The sequence below is a fragment of the Macadamia integrifolia genome, chromosome 5 (assembly GCF_013358625.1).
Source record: "Macadamia integrifolia cultivar HAES 741 chromosome 5, SCU_Mint_v3, whole genome shotgun sequence".
Classification (NCBI taxonomy): domain Eukaryota; kingdom Viridiplantae; phylum Streptophyta; class Magnoliopsida; order Proteales; family Proteaceae; genus Macadamia; species Macadamia integrifolia.
In genome coordinates, this window is record NC_056561.1 from 45,583,782 (window position 1) to 45,598,723 (window position 14,942).

The 14,942-nt window shown below is 36.8% G+C and overlaps 3 protein-coding genes across 4 annotated transcripts; 2 read left to right on the plus strand and 1 right to left on the minus strand.

The window, feature by feature from the left end:
* Positions 1–1,092: 1,092 nt before the first annotated feature.
* LOC122078490 (protein PHLOEM PROTEIN 2-LIKE A10-like) lies at positions 1,093–3,000 on the minus strand. The gene has a single exon (XM_042644493.1). It carries the CDS (start codon positions 2,617–2,619, stop codon positions 1,342–1,344), a length of 1,278 nt encoding a protein of 425 aa, XP_042500427.1. The 5' UTR covers positions 2,620–3,000; the 3' UTR covers positions 1,093–1,341.
* A 3,543-nt stretch (positions 3,001–6,543) lies between these two features.
* On the plus strand, positions 6,544–10,730 carry LOC122078922 (ribosomal RNA small subunit methyltransferase E). 2 transcript variants are annotated; one of them, XM_042645124.1, is made up of 8 exons: positions 6,544–6,850; positions 7,590–7,663; positions 8,861–9,003; positions 9,099–9,145; positions 9,246–9,354; positions 9,537–9,598; positions 9,966–10,080; positions 10,321–10,730. In XM_042645124.1, exons 1-8 carry the CDS (start codon positions 6,701–6,703, stop codon positions 10,470–10,472), a joined length of 852 nt encoding a protein of 283 aa, XP_042501058.1. In that variant the 5' UTR covers positions 6,544–6,700; the 3' UTR covers positions 10,473–10,730. The 2 variants fall into 2 exon arrangements, with proteins under 2 accessions (XP_042501058.1, XP_042501059.1); XM_042645125.1 differs by lacking the exon at positions 7,590–7,663 and having other exon boundaries at positions 6,547–6,850; positions 8,866–9,003.
* A 2,671-nt stretch (positions 10,731–13,401) lies between these two features.
* Positions 13,402–14,155, plus strand: LOC122078210. Its single transcript, XM_042644098.1, has one exon. It carries the CDS (start codon positions 13,710–13,712, stop codon positions 13,905–13,907), a length of 198 nt encoding a protein of 65 aa, XP_042500032.1. The 5' UTR covers positions 13,402–13,709; the 3' UTR covers positions 13,908–14,155.
* The last annotated feature ends 787 nt before the right edge of the window (positions 14,156–14,942 follow it).

The window sequence follows — 14,942 nt, forward strand, 5'->3', positions numbered from 1 at the left end:
AAAAGCCTTGGCAATGACTGCCAACGGTAAAATTTCGTCACTGAAAAGAATTAGAAGAGCAAACAAGGAGTAGAAAAACATCTAGAATCTCAACACAAATCTTGCTGAATAGAAAAACCAAAACAATGGAAAAAAAAAAGGGGGCAGCCAACCCACTCTGAAAACACTTAGTAGAAAATGAATGCACCCCTTGCTCTGCGATAGAAACTTGGCAATGACTGCCAACATAAACAAACTTTATACAGTACAACTAACTTCACGGGTAAAAAAATTAAATAGCAGAGTTACCAATGTTCTCACAAATAAATGTGCAAGAAAGAAAAATTTCAAGAATACAGCTAAACAAACTCACCCCCTTCATGGGTAGTCCAAATGTCCATGATATACAAACCCAAAGAGTGGTTACCATCTCTTCTGGTAGCTCTAATTTGCATTTATAATCTTCAAATCAAAGTGTAATAGTAGTTTCATTTCCTAATACATTGGTGACAGATCTGTACTTCCACTAAATCTTAAACAACACAGCAAGTACTTTAATAGAGTCGTCGTCTTAAATCTTGCATATATAAAGGTTTGGAGGATAGCCAAGTAGACAAACTAGTCAAAACTTCAGAAGCATTTAGACATAAAAAAGAACAAAGAAAGCATGTTGGATAACAACAGCATAAGCACACTAAAAGGTATTTACATTTTTACCCTGTCAATATCACTTATTATACAGTTGAAAACAAATACATAAGAAAACTCCCTGTTTGGTAAACCACATGCCATTATGATCTTCGCTGCATGAATAAAAGCAAGATTGGTAGTAACAGCACCAACAAATTATCATAAAAAAAGAGAACTCAAAAGGTAGATGTATATACCGCATCTAGGTAAACCTCCGCTTGTTGCTACACTCCAACTTGAACAGGTCTTATAAAATGCTCGAGTTAACCAGCCAGAGGTTTCTTTCCATTCATCTTTCTTCAAATAACTGTCAATGTTTTACCCAAAAAAAAAAAACTAGACTGTCAATGCACCCTGCTGCCAAAGTTGCAACCCACTATTCACCCAAAGAACTTATTTATTTATTGATTTTGGGACAGATCATCCAATGAACAAATTTCACTTTTCATTCAATGAACACTTGAATACATGTAGATATTTATGTAATGAATGTTCTAATGTAATACAGTATAAAAGAGAGGAACTTGTTGACTTTATCGATCGGAATGCTTCAATCCTAATTCCTTATCAACAGTTGAAGCAAGACATAAACCTTCCAAGCAGCACATATTCTTCCAAATCTATGAATTGAATTTGTTCAGTGGGGCAGAAAGGGTGGTCAGCTACCACAGTTTAAGCTGGCATCAAGACCCTAGCACCACCTGTAACGTGCAAGCATAAAGCAAGGCATACAGTAATAATAACAGAAGACTTCACACTAATATATCTTACAACTTCCATGCCCCTCTCAACAACCTCCTCATGAACAATACTGTAACTCTTCTTCAAACCATCCAGGAGTTTCCATATGAAAAATTCCAGGAAAGATCTTACTGTTTCAAAGGTCACTCTCCCGGTCAAATCAAGAACAAACCTCCTATTACTAGGAACAGCCAATGTAGAAGACACTTTTCCAACCCAACAACTCTGCTTGAGTCCACCTAACGAGCTCGTGTCTTTCTGTTCCATTGACAATGCTTCATTAACCTCATCCCCAGCAGTCCTCGTACCTTCCCTTTGATCAACCACTGAGGAAGAGGAACTTTTACTTGGATTCGAATTTGAATTTGCCAACACTTGGTGAGATGTTTTCACAAGAGTTTCCACAGCGCCATTGCAGACAGAAACCAATATGTCTCTCATTTTCGTTTCATGCTTCGGGTTGGTCAACCCAGAAAAGATTTCATCATAAGTGTTGATATCCATTGTCTTCTCAAGAAAAACTGCAACTGCGGTGCTTACGAATAGCTGGATGCAGTCAGCGATGAGGTCTCTGCACTTGTCGGTACATACCGCATTTACCCATCTTGGTGGAGATGACAAATCAGGGCCAAGAGAGGAGGCACTAATTTGGTGGCTGTCGGGGTTCGAAGCCCCGGAAGATTGGCCGTTTGAGTAGAAAGCAATGACCAAGCTCCTGGCAAAGCTACCAACAACCACGGAAGCAAAACCAGAGCCAGCCGTAGAGAAAATCCGGTCCATAAGCCCGTCAGTAAAGCTAGACGTGGTCCTTGCTTCATCTACGTTACTGGTATCGGAACGATAACCTCGCAAAATCCCCAATGTTAAAGCTTGAGTTACCCGAACCATCGACTCAGAGAACTCCTCGGAACTCGCGATTTTGGATATCTGCTTGACACTGGTGGGAATTTCATCCGAATCGGATTGAAGAAACTCCTTTAAGTCCCTGGAAACGACAGAGATCGTCTCCGAGGAATCAGATACCGCTTCGGCCACGGAAATTAAGACCCCAATAAGCTTTAAAAACCTCTTCCTCTTCTTCACTACGGAAGGCAAATTATAAACCTTATAGGCACCATAACCAGAGAACCCGAGCGCCGCGAATAGCAGAAGCCATTTCTTCCTCCTCCGGGAGAAATCCAATCCTTTTTGCACCAGCTGCAACTCCATGGAGAAGAGTGAAAACCCCTATGCTTCCAAAAATTGAATTTCGTCCATCGGTAGGCAGGTTTGTTTTGCTTGATTATAATTGCTTGACCTGTAATGCAAGATTCTGATAAGGAATGGGGATAGAACTAAACTAAAAACAACTAGGGTTTTCGAACACCGGAAAGAAAGGGGGTTTCGTTTCTGATGCGGGGTAGGTTAGATTAGTACTATATTAAGGCAACGGATGTGTTCGCGTCGAAACGGGGAGAAACCACGGCCATTGAAGAAAGGAAAAACCTGTTGAAGATCGCCTTGCACGAACACGACCGGACAGATGGGTTTGAACTTTGCAAGGCAGATTGGCAGAAAGGTCGGATTTAATTTACACTTTTCGTTTATTTATTTATTTGGTAGAAATAAGGTACTCGTTTATTTCTTTCTCGGTTATAGGAAGGTTTGAGTGTCAAATTATCCATCTAATCCTAATCCAAAATTTAAGCCCTGTTACGACTTTTTAAATGTTTTGGATTTATTTCTCTCTCCTTGAATAAAGGGAGTTTTACTTACTGACAACCCGAATACAGGTAAGGTCGGCTGTAACCTCTTTTATTTACTACCCCCATGTGTACATGTATGGGTGTCAATCGGTACGGTATCAGGTATTCGGTCTGGTTTCAATTTTGATTCTAAAAAGTATTAGTATGATTTAGAATCAAATCAAGTCCCGTCTTGATTCTGAATATTGGTACTCGTATCTGATCTATCCGATTCTGGTCCGATTTTGATTTATATTTGGATTTTGTATTCGGTTCTTATTTATTTTCAGTATCTAGTTTCAAATTCGATTTTGTTATCAGAAGACAAAATATAAATGTTTATTCACAATGTTATTAGTCTTTCCCAACAAAAGAATGAAAAAAACAAAATTCATGAGCTATCGATCATCTATTGAACTTCTAATGTCGTTAATTTTACTACTTTAAAACACAATATGCAGAGAATGACAATCTCTTATAGTATAAAATTCTCCAATATCACTTGATGTAGATTAAAGAGCATGAAAAGCAGTAAATTTTGGGCTTCTTAAGTTCTCTATCATATACTAATATATTGTATCATAACTTCTAAAATTGAATGTAAGTTATTCTCAGTGTTCTGCAACTCCCTCCTCATCTATAGCCTGTAGAGAGAAGTCATCACTGACATCATTTCCTCTTCCTTGTCACTGCAACTTTGTCTAAGATAAAGAGCAAAGAGTTACAATTACGTAGATTGTTTAACTCACGATTCATGAGTCCCAATGCAACAAAAACTAAAAACAAGACAGAGTTTTAGAGTTGGACTATAATTGAAACTCTATAAGATGATTTATCATTTAGGTGATTGAATATAACGGGTTTCCATATAAGTAACGTCAAGTTTTTAGTTAAAGAGGAAAAATGGACATTAAGTTATTCAGTCCGATTTTGGTTAGAACCGTCGATTCTTAGCATAAATTCAGATCCAGACTGAACCAAACCAAATTAGAAATACTTATTTCAGATCTAGGATTTAATCATATTATAATGAGTTGGAGTTGGTTAAGTGTATTCGGCTTGGATCTGAATTCGATTTTCGGTTTCGGTTCCAATTTGAAATCCTTACGTACACGTCATTCTACATATTTACTTCCCACCAAAAAAAAAAAAAAATCTACATATTTACTTGGAAAGCTTGCGACAATGACACGCTATCCAAGTCAAATGTTGTTGAGGGGCATAAAGGTAATATCAAGAATTGCATTGAATTGCTAAAACCTTACATGATTCCTTTATCTTTCTCTCTCTTCATATTTCTTTGATCTTTCATCAATGTAATATAGAACGCATAAGATCACTGTATAAAAAAAGGCATATTTAAGTGCATGAGGCTCTCGTATGTATAAGGTTTGAAAAGCGAGAATTATTCAATCTTACTTTGAGAATGTAGAGAGATTAAAAGGGTAGAGGGATGAACAGTGTAGATATTGTCGTTACAGTTGACAAAAGAATGATCGAAGTATGGTTCTAAAGAGAAAGGGGTGTTTGATTGCTTTGCTCTCACCTATCATCCTGATAGAGTGGGGCTTGGGCTACGGTTGGGGGTGAGATATATGACTTCATTGTCAAATTATGTTTTGGCCAAGCTAAGAGGACTCAAGATTGAGCTGGAGCCCAATTGACTCCAACCCTATTTCCCTTGTAGATGAATTTGAAATTTATGAATGAAACCCTAATAAAATGTATTTAAAATTTAACATCATTGTTTTAATTGTCTCTTAATTTATTTAAAGAATTTGTTTAAGTTAGGAATATAAAAGATTTTTTCAAAATAAAATTAGATATTAGCATGACATTATGTCATTATCAAAAGATGTCATTTGCGAATTGATATTGTTAATTGGGTGATTTACATCATCCCCTAAAAATTCATTTATTATATTTAAACCCAATAAAACTAACACCGTTTGAGAGGTGTTAGTTTTAGAATATGAAAAGACGTAATTACCCTTCTTCTTCTTTCTCTCTCTCTCTCTCTCTCTCTCTCTCTCTCTCTCTCTCTCTCTCTCTCTCTCTCTCTCTCTCTCTCTCTCTTTATTTCTGTCTCAATATGACTTTAATAAGTCCCAAGATCTCGAAGCAGGGTCGTTAATGGCGGACATAATCATTGTTTTAAGATTCTAAACTCCTAATTTCACTGCACTGTTAGATCTCATGTTTCAACTTTACAATGGCGGACAAAATCACTGTTCTAAGATTATGAACACCTAATTTCACCCAACTCCCTAAATTGCACCATCAAATCTCATATTTCAACTTTAGAGTTCCTAGAGGGATCTTAGTTGTACCATTTGCATCATATACGGAATTACAAAGCTCTGCGAGACAGAGAATTGCTTCGACCTTTGCAGTCGGAAATCAAATACAAGGAATCTACGAAACCATTCCAGGTTATATGAGCCACACTCCCACAGAACCTTACAAATCAAGAGATTATTTTTTACTGCTGGATCGTTTTTTATCATTTTGTTTCTGAAAACCTAAACCATGCTAATCTATGGAGAGCCTCTATTAAACAATCATCACAAGTTACGATGATTTTAACGAAGGAAATGAAACAACTCGGGCATATCCACCCACCCCTATCCCAGCGCAACTTCTGAGCTATGGGAACGATGGGGTCATAGGCTCCTCCAGTATGAACATGTTTCACAGATACCATAACAGAACAATATGATTAAACCCAAATGAAAGATTACTTTTTGGGTTCTCAAAATTTTTTTGGAAGATAGCTTCCATTTGGTTACATCTCAACTTGTTGAAAATTTAAACGTTTTCTTTCCACTTTTGCTAGATTTTGTTTTTAATTTATGTGAAATCTAAAAATTGGTCTGCTGGAAGTTCTTTTGAAGAACTTTTTAGGCAGTTTCTCTCAACCAACAACTTTAAAGTTCATAGAGGGATCTCAGTTGTATGATTTGCATCATATATGGAACTTCCGTACTTTGAGCTTGTTGAATATCCATCTTTCTTGCTGGACCATAATGTGCAGGTTTGTCCTTTCCCTTCACTCTTCTTCTTCCCTCTCCATCCTCTCCTCTTTATTAGCGCTAGGTCATCTGTTACTGGGACATGGCAGGTGGGAAGAAGAAGAAGAAGATAAGGAGGAGGAGGAGGGGGAGGAGGGTAATTACGCCTTTTTATATACTAAAACTAACTCCTCTCACCGTGTTGGTTTGAACAAGTTTAAATGTAATTTTGAGATTTTTAAGGGGATGATGTAATTTCGGCAAACGTCGGGGAGGTTGATGCAAATCACCCTTGTTAACTTGTTATTTTCACTAAAAACAAAATTTATATATCATAATAAAAGGACAAAAAGGTAAAGTTGCAAACAGAGTCAATAACAAAATCCCAACAAATAGGAAATTCTATCGTGAACCCTTTTCAGATTATTTGGAGTTTGAATCACCGGCACCGCCCTTCAAGTCCAGGCTTTAGCTTCTCTGCTTGCGGGCGGGCAGTTCTGCATTCCAAACTCCCAACACCGTTAAAGTCCCTTGTGACCAAAGTGCTGAAACCGAATGCAAAACCTTGTTCCCCGACTACGTTTTATGGAGATCCTTTCATGGCGAAAGGTTTCTTGTCTTCGAGCATCTTCAATGGCAGATTACCCCAACCAGTCCCGTGGTGGTCTCCCTCGCTTCTACTCCGACGTTCTTCCCCCTTGCAAGGTAAGCTGAATATGTGACCCGAGTTCAGTTGTGTAATTTGTTCATTTATACTGAAAGAAAAAAAAAAATTTCGATTATCTCTTTGTCCTGCTTTCCCTGCCACTGGGGACCCTGAAGGGGGGGGGGGTTCTTGGCTTAGTCCTTCTAGTCTATTAAATAGAAGTTATTAATTAATGGTGATCGATTAATTGAATTGCTCCTGCGTAGCTTATAGTTCCCTTTGTCATGTTCGGAAAAACCAAGTTCTGGTACGAGATTCGAGTATACCAATCTGGAAATAGGAAAATTTTCAGTTGTTGTCCATTTACCATTGTAAACTTCAAGCTGCATAATAGACCTAGGATAGCAATCCCATTAAATCTACTAGTTACTGTATAATATAAAGGATCAAGGTTCTGCCTCATCTCCCTCCCTTCTATTTAACGAATTACATGTTAGTTGAGGGTTTGAGCATTAGTAATGAGCTTGATAAGGTATACCCTGTCAAACCTATTGGATAGCAATATAATGTTCTACGATACAGTAATATTAAATAATGATACGTATCCAATGTAAAAAATGCGGTTTGAGATCCTTGATCCCAACGCAAAATGACTTCAGTCTAAATTTTTAGCATCTCATTTTACGGAATCCCTTGGTTCAGCAGGGGTGACACTTTCACTCTACAATTTCTAGTCAGATTTACATTTCTGGACCTTGATTATATATAATATCTATATTGAGATCTAATTTGGTGCAGGGTAACATTGTTCGAGTACTAGGTGATGAGTTTTGGCATATAACGAAGGTCTTGAGAATGGGAGTGAATGATAGGTACAACTCTGTTGTTGTCACTTCTGATTTACGTGATAGGTGCCTTAGATCTAATTATATAGTGTGTGAGGACCTGATATTTGACCTTTCTGCCATAGTGTTTACTCTTTTCGAATTTGGGATTAACTGGTAGCTCCTGAAAGCGGGTGCCGGGTATGCTCTGTGCAGAGAGCAAAATAATTTGTCTTGTTACTTACAAACTTTTATACCTACTATGTTTTTCCATTCCTTTCCAAGTAGAATCTAAACGTTTTTGAAATGATTACTATAATAGAAGCATATGCCTTTACTGGAGCCTGCCTCACTTTACAATCTGGCTATGAATCTGTGATAATGTGCTTTGATTAAGATTGTCAATTTTTATCATACCTTCCTGCAAGAAGTTGAAGATACTGAAAATCTTTTAATATGGTAACCAGTAATCAACTGAGGCATGTGCTTTGTGATGATCATATCGTAAGCTTGATGATCTTGCACCAAGCTGTTATTTGCCCCTTGGATCATCAAATCATAGTGTTCTTCTCACATATAATTGTTCTAGAGGGCGTACTCCTTTCAAATATCATGCTATATTTGATGTTTAGGCCATTATTTATGCCTGATCTTTTTAACTGGAAATTCTCATTCTCACTGTTACCCGCACTCCTCTCTTATTCATTCTTTACGAATTTGTGTGTTTCAGTTCCAGGGCTGAATTTGTTCAAACTATTTTTTACTTTATTAAGTAAACTTCTTATGTGCAGGTAATTCTTTTTTTTTTTTTTTTGGGGGGGGGGGTGGAGGTTTATGGAGTCCCCGTCAGATAGATGAAAATCTATTTATACTCACATAAGAAAGTGTTGGGATAAGGCTTGTCTTGGGTTGTGATTTGAATTTTTTGGAACCTGATAATTCATGAATTGTATTTCATTCATATCATTCCACAATGGTGGAGAGCTTTACATTATATACGGGAGAGTAACCCTAGTCAGCTAGGTATAGATGGAGAGTTTGGATTACAATCAAAGAGCATGTGATATGGAAACTAAATCAAATACTTGTGATATAGAGTTTGAGGTTTCCTTGATACCTTTTAATCTACTAGACTGGACTGTTTTTACTCTGATTTATTTTTCTGTCTGGTTTTTTATTATATGTTTATTGAACCTTATCTTTTAGTCAATGATTAACTGGTAGCATATATGCTTCTATTGTAAGGATAGAGCTCTTCAATGGGTCAGGAGGTCTAGTCAAAGGTTGCATACAAAGGATTGATCGAACTGGGCTGGATTTCATGGCTTTAGAAGACCCCAAAGTAATTATTTCCAAAAGCACTCAGTGGCATGTGTTTGCAGCTTTTGGTCAGTATTTGCTTGTTTTCTGTGTTTGAACATGATTTTGTGTCCTTCTGGAGCATAAAATCTGTGTTAACATGTTTAATCTTGCACTAAGGTAGGTAGTCTGAAGGGCGGTCGTGCAGACTGGCTTGTCGAAAAATGCACGGTATAGTTTAAATATACATGTATGGGTTTTTAGTTGCAAAACTCAGCTCTTTAATGCTAGCTTCTAGTTCTTACACATTTACACCCCTCCTTTTTCCCAGGAGCTGGGAGCTAGCGCTGTAACACCTCTACTAACTGAACGTTCTCCATCAATCACAGACAATCGAGTTGAAAGATTACAGCGGGTGATTCTAGCTTCAGTTAAACAATGTTGGTGCCTGGTTTTAGTTAGTTTCTTAAAATGTTTGGTTTTGAGATGAAACTGTTTCTTTTTCTTTGTTTATTTGGACAGACAAATTTAATTTTTCATGGTACAGTTATTATTGGCCTCATGTTTGCAACCTCAAAGTTATACATTTTTTGTCAATAACTTGGTCTCGTCTGTTTCCCAGCTCAACGGTTGCATCAGTTGACTCTGAATTCCCCAATAAAAGTTGGCTGCCTTTTACCTATTGTGAGTATAATCTCTCCCCTGCATGTTAAGAGTATCCACAAGATGGTTTTGATGTCTTCAAACGAACAAGAACTAATGGTTTGTTTGATTGAGGTTTAGTCATTGCATTTCTTACCGATAAATGTTTAGCTAAACAATCATTTGATTTTTGCATTGATGAACTTTTTTTTGGTGGGCGGGAGGGGAGGCAGAGAAACGTTTAAGGCATTGAATGTATGCATTTACGGTCTTGCTTAATTTCAGGAGTTTGTTATGCATCAATGCAATAATGTCTGTAAAAGAAAATTGGAAATGAGCTCATTTTATTGTTTCATTTCCTTTAATTTTTTATGAGTTTTTCTTTGTGGTTTTGTTGCATGCTTTATAGGTTGGCCAGTCAAATCTTTCATTTGTTGCGGCAGCAGAAGCAACACCTCTTATCAGTGCCCTTAACTTCTCCAGAAAAGAATCTAGTGGATTGATAATAATTGGACCAGAAGGGGGTAAGCACAGATATTAGTTTAACTCTCTCTCTCTCTCTCTCTCTCACACACACACACACACACACTCCCCCCCTAAAAAAAAAAGAACATGATCAGACGATAATATTCAACCTTTGGACCCACAATATGTTTTAGCAGTACTTGTAGCTTCACACATTCGGGATCCAATCCAAGTCTTCACCTCCCGAAAAGAAAAACTTATAACTAACCTGGTCTCTACTTATGATTTCAATGCTTCAGACTTTACTGAGGAGGAGGTGAAGATGATGACCGATGCAGGTGCTACTGCTGTAGGTCTTGGACCACATCGTTTACGAGTTGAGACTGCAGCAATGGCACTTTTGGCAACTCTGATGTTATGGTCTGACGCTCAGCAATCACAAGATCCTTAAAATGTTTCTGGGTAAATTCCTTGAAACTCTCATTTGGTCTTTTGGAGCCCTTGAAAAATCCAGGAATTCTGAGAATTCTGTTCATTCCCCACCCCCCCACACCCAAAAAAGAGAATTCTCACTGAAATGATTGATAAATGTGACTCGGATCGAAAATTTTGTTTCCAGGTGTATGTAGGGGTGGGGTGGGCTGGACTGCACCTTTTAAGAACTTAGAGATGTATTTATATTGTTATTTTGGTGGCATTTCCATTTTCATGAAGTTCCTGAATTAATTAGAGGGAGAGAATTTCCTGAAAGGTAGCGCGGCTTTGTGGCTTTACATCAGCATGCCGCCAATGGTGGTACACAATACACTTGGAAACATCAAAAGGGGTGGATTTTGACTTTTCATGAGGGATGAGGAGGTCATTTTATTGCTCTGCCTGGGTACACGGGCAGCGCTGCCTCATGCCTTTTTTTTCCTTTTTGTATTCTGAAGGTTGGACTCTCGAGGGCCCTGGAGTTCATGGGTTTAAAAGGTTTTGATAACAAAAACTTAGTGATGAATTCTTCTTCTCAACTCTCATGGGTTTAAAAGGTTTTGATAACAAAAACTCTCATGGGTTTAAAAGGTTTTGATAATAAAAACTGAGAGTTTAGAAGCTCAATCCTCGATCTGGATCGGTATTGGATCGGTCCCCTAAATCCATGGTCGCACCTGATGGTAATAAAGTCGGGGAATCTTTTCATCATGTGAAGAGAGAAACTCAATCCTCGATAATTTTAGTAGTTTTTTTTTTTTGTCGTTGGCTTTTTTAATAATAATAATAATAATAATAATAATGAGGGAAAAGGTGAATTGTTTATTATTATCATGAAGTTTTTTTTACCCCAAATCTCACAAGTCATCTTCCCTATCTTATGGACAGATAATGTATTTTATTCTGACAGAGGACATTGTCTAGAATCTAGATCAATCACATGTTTTCACAAAAAAAATAAAAATAAAAAAATCAATCACATGTCAAAATTTGAAGTTTAATTGAATCAAATACTCTTTTTGTATTGTAATACATCTTGTATATGTTCATGTATATGTATTAATATTTTAGATTTTACTGTGCACTCTTGCAATTCTCAGTGGGAACATATAGTTTAGATTAAAAAATCTTCCCAAAAGAGATGGTTAGACTTGCCTTGTAATTTTGGAAACATCACATTATATTTTGGACGGAGTTTTCCCATGCCCACGGGCTTATGATGTGTGGGGTATCATAAAGGTATTTTGGGAAGACATTAAAACCCTAGTGGGGTTTGAGAACCCTTGGATGGTGGGTGATCTATTCTATGGGTGTAGGAAAATAGATGGCTTTTATAAACTTTGGAATCACATTAGTAGATGTTTTGAAATTAAGATTGCATTTGATATGATTTTTTGGAATGCATTATCAACCTAGAATGCATACTAAATGAAGCATAAATCATTTATTTGCAAAATTTTGAATGCATGCATACCCATATCATGGACTAGTATGCTCGTTCACATGTGAAGTTCCATCCTAAATAGATTTGGCTAAGTGGACTAACAAAGTAAAGTGAAATTTAATAATCAAATTAGTATAGAATAGTTTGATTTCATTTTTTATTTATAAATAAATAAAGTAGAATGATATGGAGTTAGTGACAGTTTCATGGGGAAACGATAATACAAATTTCACTTTTCTTTCTTTTGATTCCTTTACAAAAGAAAAAAGAGAGAGTAGGAACACTCTTCCTCCATTAAAGTTTTCCCCTTACCATAGGGAAAAGACTCCTCTTACCAATCACCAACATACTGACATGGTTCATGTTCAGTGTAACTATGCCGGTTATGGGTGAAAGTAAAGGCAATATATGATAACAGTGGTGTTTATGTATTAATTATCTATTGATTTCTTCTGCCTAGTGCCATTTCATTGTAACTCTTGGTTGGACCAAAAATTAATTCTTGGTTATACCAAGATCAGGCATTTAAAAAACGGATCAGATTTAGCAAGGCTGATCTTGATTCCAGATGATCTGGATATCTCAATTAGGGCTGTAAACATATTGAATATGGATTGGATTTGGATTTTTTTGATATGATATGAATATTTCTAAATGAATATGAATGTGGATCAAATTCGAGTTTTTGATCATCTGTTTACATCTCTGACTTATGTAATTCAAACGCTTCTCCCCCAAATGAATACAATTTGTTCTTAACCTATCTTTATAAGTTGCCTTAGCTATTTTCCTCATCCTCTAGAACCTGTCTAAACTTCATAAACCCTAAAAAACATTAATTGATTATCTAATTGGACTGAATACCTTTTGACCGAATATAAATACCCTAAACAGATACAAATACAAACCAAATTTGAATTCTCCATTATTTATTTACATCCATAATTCCAATTGAATCGATTAGGATCTCTAGACTTACTGGTCAGTATCAATTCGGATCTTGATTTACAGGTTTTTAAACCTTGACTACGGTTTTAAGAATTGAGAATCGAATCAATAAATTGGTCAATTTGGATTCAATGAATTTTGGCCGATTCGATCCCCAAAATCCTGTTATTTTTAAAAAATATTGACCTTGACCAAAATAATTAACCACAGAGGAAAGGAAATAGGAGGCAAAGAGGGTATTATTTAAATTAAGAAGAAGAAGAAGAGAGAGAGAGAGAGAGAGAGAGAGAGAGAGAGAGAGAGAGAGAGGCAGGCATAAGGGTCAAGGCAACAAAGCGCAATTAAATTAAATAAACACGTGATTGGTCGTCGTTGCCACTTGGCAGAAGGGGCAGGGTCGTAGCGAATTTATAGGAGAACGTTATTTCTATTGGAAGAGGGCGAAACGAAGTAAGTTAAATGCGGAGAAAAATTTGAAAACCTATTATCGTAACTACCTACTTAGACCCCTCTCTCTCTCTCTCTCTCTAATACTCTACTAACACCAGACTCAAAAAACCAAGTGGAATCTCTAGACAAGGACAGCAGAGGAGACGAAAGAGCTCTCGAGTTAAGAAGACGAAGACGAGAGAGAGGTCACAGGTCGGACTCTGGGGAGAGAAAACTCGAATCGATACAACTACACCTTCCTCAGTGTTTGAATCTCAAATTTGATCGTCGTGTGGTTGCTTTTCATTGTTTGTTGCTTGTGTGAGGTGCTGCGTGAGAACCCCAGACAGAGTAGAGGCTGGGGATAGCTAGAGTTGATATAGAGTGTCATATATGGCGAATCAGTTGGGGAACTTGGTAGAATCCATCAAGTCAAAGGTGAGATCTCTGAAGAAATCCAAGAAAAAACCTTACATAAAGATGGACAAGAGCTCCAGCGTTAAGGTTGAGATCCGAAGCAAAAAGGCCAGAAAGCTCATCGAAAAAAATTTGAAAGTCGCCGATCGTCCCGGAAAGAGAAGCATCTCTTGAATCTTTAACGCCTCCCCCTCCTCCTCTAAAATGGTCGTCTTTTATCGTTCCTCTTCTCTATGCCCTCTTAATTTTCTCTCTCTCTCTCTCTCTCTCTCTCTCTATATATATATATCTATCTGTATCTTTCTTAATTCTCTCAATGTTTCTTCTTCGCAACTTCTTCCCCGCTGTATGTCGGATCTCTGCCGGAGTCAGTTTTTTACTTATTTACCGATGGAAGGAAGGTTTTATTTCGCTAGGGTTAATTATGATGAAAAGAACAGAAGAAAGAATTTAAATTAGGAATTGAAGAACTATGTATTTTCAGTCTTGTTATGTCTACTAATTTCAGTTAAGATTGGTTAGATCAGAAGATAAGAAGTAGAGTAATATTTGAATCTTCCCAGCGTTTATGATTTCTCTCTTAATCGAAAGAGAGTTTGATTGTTCATTCTCCCAGCAAAGATAATGGAAAGGCCAACAACTTTGATAATTTTGAATTTGTACGATGAATTGATGATTGATGCATGGTGCAGCCCTGCATATGATATTATTATTGACTTTTGAATCATTTCTGATTTCTAGAAGCATTGGCAATTGACCTTGTTAGATAATTAAAAAGCATTACAATTGACTTTGAAATTCATTGAGAGATTTTTTTTGTTTTTTGGATGAATTCCATCTGTGCAAGGATTAAAGTATCGGTATCGATCGTCGTATCGGTCGATCAAAATTAAGATACGTATTGGAGGGTATTGTATCGTATCGGAGATACACTAAGATACGCTAAAGATATACACATAAATGGATATGAAACATTTTTTTAAACACTTTTGCATAAAGAATTTGTTAAAAAAAGCTATTGATAACATATATTATGCATAAATACTAAATTGAGGGTATCTTACTAAGAATTCAAGGTTTGTAGTTGTCCCATAAATGTAAAATCCTTGTTCCCAACCTTGATTTCTACTTTAGTTAGAGAGAAATATGGCTGACATCAACTTTGGAACAAAAACCATTCAAAAAATTGTTTTTTTTTTTTTCTAAAAA

Excerpts from the sequence above, each read along its gene's own strand:
- LOC122078490 (XM_042644493.1), bottom strand. The coding sequence starts at position 2,619 with ATGGAGTTGCAGCTGGTGCAAAAAGGATTGGATTTCTCCCGGAGGAGG.
- LOC122078922 (XM_042645124.1), top strand. The coding sequence starts at position 6,701 with ATGCAAAACCTTGTTCCCCGACTACGTTTTATGGAGATCCTTTCATGG. Across the intron at positions 9,004-9,098 it reads GCATGTGTTTGCAGCTTTTG|GTAGTCTGAAGGGCGGTCGT; the intron begins GTCAGTATTTGC and ends GCACTAAGGTAG. Across the intron at positions 9,146-9,245 it reads GGCTTGTCGAAAAATGCACG|GAGCTGGGAGCTAGCGCTGT; the intron begins GTATAGTTTAAA and ends CCTTTTTCCCAG.
- LOC122078210 (XM_042644098.1), top strand. The coding sequence starts at position 13,710 with ATGGCGAATCAGTTGGGGAACTTGGTAGAATCCATCAAGTCAAAGGTG.